General features: G+C 36.1%; 1 protein-coding gene across 1 annotated transcript in view; it reads left to right on the top strand.

Moving 5' to 3' along the window:
* Positions 1-8,703, top strand: part of Serpinb7 (serpin family B member 7) — a 52,769-nt gene extending 44,066 nt beyond the window's left edge. The window contains exons 5-8 of the mRNA XM_050119769.1: positions 1,416-1,533; positions 4,298-4,440; positions 6,027-6,173; positions 7,796-8,703. Coding sequence (XP_049975726.1) covers positions 1,416-1,533; positions 4,298-4,440; positions 6,027-6,173; positions 7,796-8,194 — 807 coding nt within the window. The 3' untranslated portion in view covers positions 8,195-8,703. The remainder of the gene's footprint in view (positions 1-1,415; positions 1,534-4,297; positions 4,441-6,026; positions 6,174-7,795) is intronic.
* Positions 8,704-12,027: the final 3,324 nt, after the last annotated feature.

Below are 12,027 nucleotides of genomic sequence, written 5' to 3' on the forward strand. Positions count from 1 at the left end.
AAAAGATAAATTTGTTTGGATCACTAATATTCCTTTTTTCAAATGTGATACTTTTGAAAAGAGAATTGTATAACATGTTAATTGAACATAAAGAACAATCCATAAATGCCTAACAGCTTTGTAAGTCTTACAGGGCTGCCTGGAAGTGGTAGACTACATTAGTGTCTGTGTAGTTTTCCAACTCCTGCCTTTCTTGATCTTTTTTTCTCCTGATAGCTTATGCTTACTATATTAAAGTCTCTGGATGTGGATGGAGTTTTAAAACTAATCTTTGTAATTCGTATCTGTGAGTGAGCAGGTAGATGGATAGATGAATGGACGGATGAGCAGAGGGAAATAAGCAGTTAATCTCATCCTGTAGAGAGACAAGAGATTGCTCGTCAATCCTTACCATTAGTACAGAAAAATTTTTAGCATTTCCTAAGATAATTACTAGCAAATATATATCAATATAAGTTATAATAAATATTTTTCTTACAAATACAAAAACTTTGTTCCAAAAAACTTCTGTGTTTGTTATATTTTTAGAATACTGGTAAATTTGGTAACTATTTTCTCTTTATTAAAAAGAAGTACTTTTGAAGAAACATTAGGTAGAAGTCATCATGTTTTGCACTAGGAATGGTAACAAACAAAGCATGCATGGTCTCAGCTTCACAGAGTTTAGTGTATCATGGAGGAATTGGAATATCTCAAATGCAAGGATTGTGACATCTGTGATTATGTTTGAAGAGATGGTGGTACTTACAACCATGATTTGTAATTATATATTAAATATATTTATCAAAGTATTCTAATGTCCTCTCTACAAGTGTTCAGATACTAATTTTTTTCTTTAAAAAGAAAAATGAAAGTGAAGACATTGTTATAAGCCACAGGAGGGACCTAGGAAAGCTGTCTCTATGGAGAGATGGTAAGTAATGCTTAGAAAACAAGCGGGATGATTGCTGGCACTAAGGAACATTAGAGTGGAAGAAGCATTGTCCAAAGGTCTGAAATAAGGCAGGCTATGCAGATGATACTCTAAAGGAAATATAAAGATTTTGGGGTGACACTGTGAAGAGGAAAATAACTAGAAATTAGGGAAATGAGCTGTAAAACCTTGTTGACTGTGTTCCAAGTTTGGGGCTTTATCTTATGTGTGGTAAGTAGCCTTTAAAGACTTTTAGCTGGAATGGAGATGACGGGGACACTAGAATACTTATGATGAGAAGGTAATGCTAAAGCCAAGGCAGTGAACATTATCATCTCCCAACCCAGTCCAGACCATCAAGTTCATTACTAGCCTATTTCTATAACTCTGGTCATACTTTCTCATTTTGCAGGCAGTGAAAATGAAGAGTTAATTAAAAAATTCTTTTCTTTTATACTTGTGGTGGTATTTACAAATATGAAATCTATATTCTTATTTGCAGAATTACATTGCTTGTGCTGAAAAGTTATACAATGCCAAAGTGGAAAGAGTTGACTTTACAAATGATATAGAAGAAACCAGATATAAAATTAATAAATGGATTGAAAATGAGACACATGGCAAGTAAAATACTTTGTTTTCTTCACTATTTGTCAGTTGTATACAAATATTAAGATCAGTCTACTTGAAAGAAGAGAATTTTTAGGCATGTAAGATATAGTCCCTCCTAATCCAAAGTAATGATTGCTGTTATTTAAGACTATTTGCCTGACTGATTTTCATATTTTTTTTAAAAAATCTCTATTAAGATAACATTTGGCAAAGGTTGTACCTTCAGAGAATGCCAACTCTTTATGGTACTTTTCATAATGAAAATCTGAATTTAGACAAAGTTCTCCACTAACAGAAAACAAATGGAAATCTGTTAGTCTTTTGTTTTGCTAATCAACTGATTTGAAAGTTGGTATTACTCATTTACTTAGTGGTGGGTTCCATTTTGTACTGTGAATATTATTCCTGTATTGAGTTTTGCTTTGCCTCAGAACAATGAGCCACGTGGTGCACACTCTGTTTAGCAGCATATGGGTACTCGTTGGAGGAAGAACATGATCTCTCCATTTCCTTTGTTCACTCACCATTATATTATTACTGTGTCTTTGTTCACTACTTATTAAAAGTCTCAAATATAATATTATAGCAGTTATGAATTTAAAGAAATGGCACAGCATGATTTTGGGATAGTTGAGACATGTTCTACACAACAATAGTCAAATCATTTGATTACTCCCTCCCATCTGCAACACTTACATATTTCTCATTCTTCTTATAAGCACATATATGCATTCAGCGCATAAACTATACCCGCGATTTAAAAAGAGCATCCTCAGTACTTCAAATTTTCTCCATTATTCTAGGTATTATTTTCTATTCCTTTGCAGAATGCAATCATCACACTTTATAATGACAAGTTGGATGATTTATCACTGTGTGCTTCCTTGTGCATTAAAAGCCAACTAAAGATATTTCTATCATATTCAGGATAATCTAAAAGTCTTACAGAGGATCACACTTTCTCATAGCCCAGTTTTGCCTCGTACCTTTCCTATCTCAATCTAGCTAACGTTCTCTAACGGGGCACATTTCTTTTCATGTATTTTTTCTTTTCCACATTTCTATATTTTTGAACAGTCTCTGCTGTGTGAGCCATCTTTCTGCCACCTAAATTCTCTCAGCTCAAGGAGACAGCCTTATTCGGTGGCAGTTTTTCCTAATCTGTGTTCTTTTAGCACACCATACTTATACATTGCTGCAGCACTGTGTGCAAGAGTGGCTTTCTTGGTTGTTTATTATGCTATAGTTGTGGAGGATCGTTTAATATTACCTCCATGTAAGTTGGTTAGCCAGCAAAGTGGTTTAACGTCTGTTGAAATAACAATAATTATTGTGGTTGATGTAAAATTGGCTTGGGTATCTACATCTAAAGCCATAATGAATGTATGATAATTTCAGGCAATGAATCCTAGAAAGTCAACAGATATTATAGTTAGTATTATGACTTTATAGACAACGAATTATTTTTATGGGGTATGTCCAAGATGACATGCACTACAACTTTCATTGCTACAATTTAAGCATCATGAACAAAGGATATAACTAACAACAGTCTCATTAATGTGAATTGGGAGGAATCAATCTTTTTAATGGAATGGAATTAAATTCTACTTGGAGGGACACAATTTCAAAGGAGTCTGGTCAGTGCCATGAAGGAATTTTGGGAACTGTCTTCCCAGGTAGGATTCATGTTGCCATTATTTTTTGTTTCTTCAGTAATATTTACATTTATGTTTTTATTTTAGTAATATATTTGACTCTCACACAAGGCTGGGTCTAATTTTGTGTTTAAAACTAAGTCTAAATAGATAAATTGGTTTATTGGTCTAAGTAAAGTGACCAAGTACCTAACTCTTAAGCTCTCCACAAATGTTGATCTTATCACTCTCACTAAACAACAGTTGATTGATTAATAATAATAACTGATTATTTCTGGGAAGCACTGAGCTGTTTCTGCTCATCACGTGGTGGCAATATCTGGTGTTGTCGGGTTTGAACTGATGAATCACCACTTGCAGTACAAGCTCCCCCTCAGGACTTCGCTGTTGCAGGCCAGTGAGTCCCACATCGGCTGCCAGGGCTTCATTCTGCTGAGAATTATATTTCTGAAGTCTTTTTGTTACATTTAGGGTCACTTGAAAGTTTGTCTGTAGCAGTGCTCAGAATAGGAGATCTCCTAAGGATTCACTTGTCCTGTGAGGTCTTTACCACCTCACAAATCAGATTTGTGTGAGTTTATTATACATTACAAGGAACTTCTCAAACTGTTTCATCTCATCTGATGTTTGTGTGGCCATACTCTTTCAGTACAGTTATCTGTCTCCCTTTCAGGACACGAGTTTCTGTTTTGTTCTGGAATGTGATTCCCCGGGCTTTATTTGAGTGTCTACTATAAGGCTTGGTTTCTTCATTGCAGGATTTGCCATTTCACAGATGTATGAGGCTGAGTCCATGGTTCTGCAGATTCCACAGTCACATCAATGGTTGCAGCTGGCCACTATTGAGTGACTATATTGATCATCTAATGTCCTTGTGCTTCATTTCCCTCAACAGGAAACGGAAAGAACAGCAGAACAGACTTTATAAAGACTTTATGAGGGTTAAATCAAATATTGTCCTTAAAGGGTTTAGAAAATACCAGGCATATTTATTACTAGTATGTTATATAGTAATGATCTAAGAAGAAAGTGATGCCTGTTAATAGTCTGTGAGCACATTTCAAAATTGTTTCAATATAGATGAGCGTTGTTTCCTTCAACTTATTTTCAAAAGGAAAAATCAAGAAGGTGTTAGGTGGCAGCAGCCTCAGTTCCTCGGCTGTCATGGTGCTGGTGAATGCTGTTTACTTCAAAGGCAAATGGAAGTCCGCCTTCACCAAGAGCGAGACCCTCAAGTGCCGTTTCAGGTCTCCCACGGTAAGTACTTATCATTAATGATTCCCCCCAGTTATTCCTTTGTGAAAATTGTGGTATTTGCACCAATTTCTTCTGCATTGCCCAATGTGGTAAGATCCCTCTCTTGCATTCTAGAAGTGGCATTATTGTTTTCGGCAAGACTAAATGCTGTTGGACTCCCCACAGATTGAAATGATTAAGTGAGATGATATATAAAATTTGTTTTAATCACTCAGTATTTTATGTAAAATGCAGAGAAATAGTGGCAAGTAGATTTAAATTTAAGTGTTAGCTTTATTTGTTACATACAGCATAAAAGAGATTGAAATCATGCTTATACTTATATACTTATATCTTGTTAGCACTCCAGTGCTGAGAGGGTCAGGACTTGGAAGTGAATTTTTGTTCCATACTTCTTCCATCTGCTTTTCACCTCATAGATTATATAGGTCATCTCCCTCTTAACAATATAGACACAGCAAACAATATCCAGTCTACTGATTGTTTCTGGATTCTATTGGAGCTTTAAGAAATATATTACCATACAATGGCCTCTTTTTTTAAAACCCTTTCTGCTGGTCCACATCCCTTTGTGTGACAGCTTCGTGATAGGATAGGCCATGCAGTCTTGGTTGCTAAGGTCACAGTTGGTGTTGATAGTTTAAAAGTTGGTGACTGAAGAGAAACATGGATAATAAAAGTAAAGCACCAACCAAAAGTCAGCAAAATAACCTGTAAGAATGTGACTTTTTCTGTGTAGGTGTAGACATGCATTCTGTGGTTGAGCCAGCCTAGTCCCTACTTGGAACAAGACCACTCCAACTTCTCTCCATGGGTGCATGTGTTATTTGTTGCTCCCTGTGCTCTCTCTCTCTCTCTCTCTCTGAAGCACAAAGGGCCAATTTTACTTGCAGGAGAGGCCTTTGGTTTGAGGACACAGAATTAACTATCCTTCCTGGAGAAATTTTGCCCTAAAAATAGACATACAGAGAGGTTGACAATTTTGTCTATTTTAATATGAACAGGAAAAAACAACTTGTTACACCTATGTGGTATTTCTAAATCTATGAGTGATAGCTTCAAGATAAGAATTCAAATGCTCCTTAGTTATTGAGATGTAAACTACCACTTTGTAGCAATTTTTAATTTTTCTAAGATATCATTCTTAAATCATGTGATTTTGATAACTCCAGTCTGTATTAAAAAGCTACACAATTCACTCATTTATTGACCTTTCATCATTACCCACTGCTTAATAGAGACATTTCAGCTGAGACACCGAGTGTAAGGCAATCTTCCACCTATTAACCCACAGAGTACCCACTACACGTACAGCAGGGATTGCTGCCATTCCTATCATATAGATGAGGATCTGGAGGCAGAAATATGAGGCACCTTACTCAAAGTTACCTGCAGAAACGTTTCAAATAAAGACTACCTCAAAGTCTGAACCTCTATGATTAAGATGAATGCCTCTTACAGCCAACACTTGAAACATATCAGAAAATCTCCAAGGTCTACTGACCAAATCCATATTTTCCTGTGTACTTGATGAATGAGTGCAATGATATGGGATTGTAAACACATCTTTGTGATCTGATATCTAGTGTCCTGAAAAGGCAGTTGCTATGATGCATCAAGAACGAAGGTTCAATATGTCTACAATTCAGGACCCACCCATGCAGGTTCTCGAGCTCCAATATCATGGTGACATAAGCATGTATATCATGCTGCCAAAGAATGACCTATCCCAAGTAAGTGACCATTGTCCTTTTCCTACAGGGGAATATTGTGTGTAGAGTATTTTTGGTTATTTAATTTTCTATTTTGTGTGTATGTGCATGTGTGTTACATGCATGAGCGAAAGTTGACACTATAGAAGGCTAGAATCAAGTAGAAAAAAATAAATTCAGAATAATAAGTTATTATAGACTATTTAAAAACTAGATTATTTAAACATGGAAATTTCCAATGAACTAAATTGGACTGTATAAATTAATGTTCTTTATAAAATTATAAGTTTGATGCATTTGAAAAGTATTTTAGAATTCTAAGTCATCTGAATTTAAGAGGTATCTGTATATATTATTTCTACTATTTATTTTAAGTAAACTTTCCCATTATAAACCAGGCAAGATTTACTTGTGAATTGCTTGAAGCAACCATGTTGATGGAGAGAGGTGTTTACTCTAGGTGTGGAGCCAAGATTGCTTCCTGCTTTGTACCCCAGGTGTACCCTTCACCCTCTGAGCTTCTGTTTCTCATGTGTTGGGTAGAGCTGTGAGTTCAGGCTTCCTAATGAGGAAAGGAGAGATCCATTATTCCATTCCCCAGAGCTGGGATCCTGGGGCTTTTGCTTCAGACCACCTGAGTTTATTTACTATTTTATTTTTGAACTTTATTTTATGTTCATGGGTATTTTGCCTGCATGCATGTCTATGCACCAAACACATGCCTGGTGTCCTTGGAGTAAGAAGGCATCAGATTCTTTGAACTGGAGTTATAGATGGTTGTAACATGTGGATGCTGAGAATTAAACTGCTGAGCCAGCTCTCCATTGGTTTAATTTTTAAGCTATTCAAACCTTATGTGTCTTTCATGGTGGGAAAATGATTAGAAAACACTGATCTGAATAACCACTAAGTTCTGTTTCTCTTTGATAAACCATTCCCTTTTATATTGACTCCTATTTTATTATATTATTAACTTTAAAATACTTCACAGAAATAGTAACTCCAACTATATTTTTAATTTTTTTTCTTTTTCGTCGGGCAGTGATAGTGCATGACTTTAATTGCAGCACTCAAGAGATAGAGACAGGCAGATCTCTGTGAGTTCCAGGCCAGCCTGGTTGATAAGAGTTAATTACAGGACAGCCAGTACTGTTACACAGAGAAACCCTGTCTCAAAAAAAAAAAAAAAATAAAACAAAAAAATAAAAAAAATCTTTTTATAAATTTTAATTATTTCTTTTAATTTTTGTGTGTAACATAATCACATCATTTCCCCCTTCCTCTTTCTCCAAACCATTCCCATACCCTTCCTGGTTCTGTTTTGCCTACTTATTATTCCACATTGTCTCTGTTTTTTCCAATGTGGGAAGATATCAGACATGTCATAATATAAATTCATAAATCACACATCACACATAAATTATGGCTTGTCATAGTATAGTGAGTTAAACATGCAACTTGTTTATGAATACTTGAGCTAATCTTTTCAATCATTTTATCTTTGGGATTCCTTCCACATTTCATTCATGTACTTAAATACAAAATCCCAGAAGGGTATAATTACCAAAAACCATGCATTTCTCTAGTCCCCATTTCATCATTTTCCTAACAATGTGTTTCCAAATTTTTAAAACTTTCTGCAGGTTGAAAGCAAACTGAGCTTTCGGAATCTAATGGAGTGGACCAATAGGAGGAAAATGAAATCTCAGTATGTGGAGGTGTTTCTTCCTCAGTTCAAGATAGAGAAGAATTATGAGATGAGAGGCCACTTGAAGCCCTTAGGGTTGCAGGACATCTTTGATGAGTCCAGAGCAGACCTCTCTGGAATTGCTTCTGGAGGCCGTCTCTATATCTCAAAGCTAATGCACAAGTCATTCATAGAGGTCACAGAGGAGGGCAGCGAGGCCACTGCTGCCACAGAAAATGACATTGTAGAAAAGCAGCTCCCTGAGTCCACAGTGTTTAGAGCTGATCACCCCTTTCTGTTTGTCATCAGGAAAAATGGTATCATTTTATTTACTGGTAAAGTCGCCTGTCCTTGAAAATCCAATTGGTTTCCCAAACAGTAATAGGCATAAAGAAGTGTCTTAAGTGGATAGAATTTTAATTGGAAGTTCATGGGTTCGTCTTATTTTGTTTCACTTTTACTGATGCTCAGCAAATGTTATTGGTGATTTGACCCTTTTCAAATACCTGGCTGATAGTCTCAACCTCTGCCTTCATCATTTCTACTCATATTTACTTCCCTCTCTTAAATTTTATTGGCTTTCTACCCACAATCTCCACTGCCATTATTTCCAAAGGCCCATCTGGAACCATAGGTCCTCCTCCATTTGCACAGAGAATGATGAAGCTGCCTGGGAAGTCTTCTGTTTAAACTCTTCAATTGTCAGGATTATCCCTGCTTCATGATAAAATGATCTGAGAAGTAAGCTCAGTATAGGATAACTCATCCTTCTTGATGAAGAAGACACTAGAATTTGTTTTAGCATACTCAACTTCTCGTCACTGTATAATCCAGAGGTTCAAAAATGCAGAGTTGAGATTGATAAGCAACTAAAATGTTTCATTGATAACCATAAATTCATAGTCTTTGGCTTTCCTTGACATGAATTAATATGTACATAGTTTTCAAATATTAAATAATTTTTATGTTGGCAGTTGTTATGTACAGCGTATTATTTCATATGCTTTCAAGTTGATGAGTTTTTTCCATATTTATCATAATAAAAATGTATAACACCTGCACAGTGTGACTGTTCTACTCCAGCAAATTTTGAGTCTGTCAGCTCATTATTTTGTAGTCCATGGAAGGAAATGTGAAGGAGAAGAATGCCTTTGTAACACATACTTTTGTAATGCAAGACTAAGTTGGCTCAGTATTGCTTATTTATGACACAAAATATTACATTTACAAATATACTAATGAGATAATTGTGAGTACTGGGATTTAAAGGTATAAGTGAGAAACAAAGGTAGATTCAAGTAGGTTACCTATGTTTTCACTCCTCTCTTCCTCCATCACATTCTAGTCACCCTGATCAGTTGGCTCCTTTCTCTTGAGACTTCCCTGTCCCAATCCTCCCTGTTGCTAAGAACTTTGTAGCCACATCAAGTGGATCCTAGTAGGCTACCTGTATTGTCCTTCCTTTCCTCCTTCATCTTTATTGCCCTATTACCACAGCTGCTTGCCAGGGATAGGGCCCTGCCCTGTGACTCTCTCTCTTTCTTAGGATATTGCTTGATTCCAATCCCACATACTACCAGGGACTCTGTAGCCACCACACATGGAACAGACTCAAATAGACTACTTTCACTTTGCTCTCCTTATCCTCCATTTCAATTGTCTGAGGCAAATCAAACCTCTAGTCCTTGCCCAAGTCTCACAACCGATGCCCATGTCCAGCCTGGTAAGTTTACTGAGACCTAGCCCACTTGAAACCCCTCCAATCTCTATATCTAACCTGAATAAACACTGTGTATAATCCCAATATGAACGAACTTACTCAATCATTCATAAGGCTCAGGGCTTCCCTCATCAAATACTTTGTAGGCCAACCCCATCAGATGAGTCCATCAGATCCCAGTCTACCTATAAGATATTCAGCCTCCAGGCATAGCCCAGGTTATACACCTGTGCACAGACTCAGCCTGGTAAGTCCTGCACCACATCCCACTCTCAAACCTTGTCTTAGCTGTACGGACTCTATGACTTTCAAGGATGATATATAAAAATCCACAAGAAAACTTATAAATGTGATTAACAAATCAGCAAATTGGAAGAGCACTAAATCAACTTACAAAAATCAGTAGTCTTTCTATATATAAAAAATAAACATGTTGAGAAAGAGATCATGGGAACACTCACATTCACAATAATATGTATGCATGCATGCACACATGTACGTACACACACACACACATACACACTCACAAAAATATCCCTAACCAAAGAGGTGAAAGACATCTGCAATAAAAACATTGAATCTTTGAAGAAAAGGTAAAGGAAGACATTGAAGAACAGACAAAAATCCTCATGCTCTTCATGTATTAGTAGAATCAATTGTGCTAAATTGAAAATCTTACCAAAAGTTATTGACAGGTAATTAAATGTAATTCAAATTTTAAAATCAAATTTAAAATCAAATATCCACAATATTCTTCATATAAGTAGAAAAAAATCATAAAATTCATATGAAGCCACAAAAGACCAAGTACAGCCAAAGCCAGATGTAAGCTAAAAGAACAATTTTGAAGGGATTACCATTCCAGATTTCAAGATATATTACAGAGCTATAGCAATAAAAGCAACATTATGTTTGCATAAAAACAGACATGTATACCAGCAGAACAGAACAGAAGACTCAAACATCAATGCACATGGCCTCAGTCATCTAACATTTGACAAAGCCACTAAATACATACATTGGAAAAACAGCATCTTCATTATGGTGCTAGGAAAACTAAATGTCACACACAGAAGAATGTAATTAGGCCAATATCTCTTACCCTGTGCAAAAATTAATTCCAAATGGATCAAACACCTCAGTGTGAAACTTAAAACACTGAAACTGCTGGAAGGAAACATAGGCCATACCATACAAGATGACATAGGTGTGGGAAAAGACCTCAGGAACTAAGTCCAGTTGAAAAGTGGTACCTCATAAACTAAAAGGCTTCAGAACAAAGAGGGGAACAACCAACTGAGTCAAGAGGAAGCCCTTTGAGTGGGAAAAAATCTTTTTCAACTATACATCTCACAGAGGTCTGGCATCTAGAGTATCTAAAGAGATAAAAAAAAAACATTCAAGAAAACAAATAACCCAAATAAAAGTGGGTAAAGAGTTATAAAAAAAATAAGAGTAGCTAATAAATATCTCAAAACAGTTCAAAAAACTATGGCCTTCATGAGATCATCAGTGTTTGTTGCTGAATGCTATGAACAAATCTTGGGCTAAGTGGTAATGGAGATGCTGAGTTCTACTCTTTCTGTTAGTTTTCATGATTGGAGGAGCAATATCAAATTCTGGATCACTGCTATATCCCTCATCTCTAGAATGACATGCACTGGAGCATCTGAGTCTGGCTCAGTGATGTGGCACTAGAAAACATTTACATTGTAATGTATTTGATTACATTACAGTGCATAGAAAACATTTACATTACAATACATTACAACAAAAGTAGTTAATCAGTCTGGAGGATGTGATTTGGGAAAGAAGTGTGGCCCTAGCACCATTTTAGTACCAAATAAAGTAGCTGCTCCTGTAATGGAGTTCCTTGCATACAAACGTGGAGTTTTAAGTTCCTATTTATCAAGTCTGCTTTATATATATCCAGAGATTATTCAAAATTCTGTCTCTATATATGATAGCATATAGTGTGGTGGCCTTAATAAATGCAGATGGTACCTATCTACTCAGCATCTTCACCCAGGTTCACAACTCTCTCCCTGATGAGTCCATCTGCATATCCTAGAATGAAAAGTATACCTTTTTAATATGGAACACGTCAGCATCCTTCCTTGTTTGTGCTACACTTTCTTGTGTACCTGATTTAGTTAAGATAGATATAATCTAAAAGCCTGATAATAAATAGCCATGTACCTTCTTCACATTGGGATTGTTTCTTGGCAATTATCACTAAAATGCCTCTTGAATGTCCCAGCTCTCCTATCTTCTCATCATCTCTGAACCAGTTTGCCTCATGTAGCCTATATCTTCTCTGCTTTAAACTTAGTCATTAATACATTGTAAGATTCCATGCTTATCTGTCAATACAATTGTCTTTCTGAAATAAGTAGGGCCATGAACAACTAAAACAGAGGCAGAACTCTTTGCCATGACACTAAATGTTATATACAGCTTACTCTACC

Source organism: Alexandromys fortis, unplaced genomic scaffold (assembly GCF_014885135.2).
Source record: "Alexandromys fortis isolate MF-2015 unplaced genomic scaffold, M_Fortis_MF-2015_v1.1 scaffold_96, whole genome shotgun sequence".
Taxonomy (NCBI): Eukaryota; Metazoa; Chordata; class Mammalia; order Rodentia; family Cricetidae; genus Alexandromys; species Alexandromys fortis.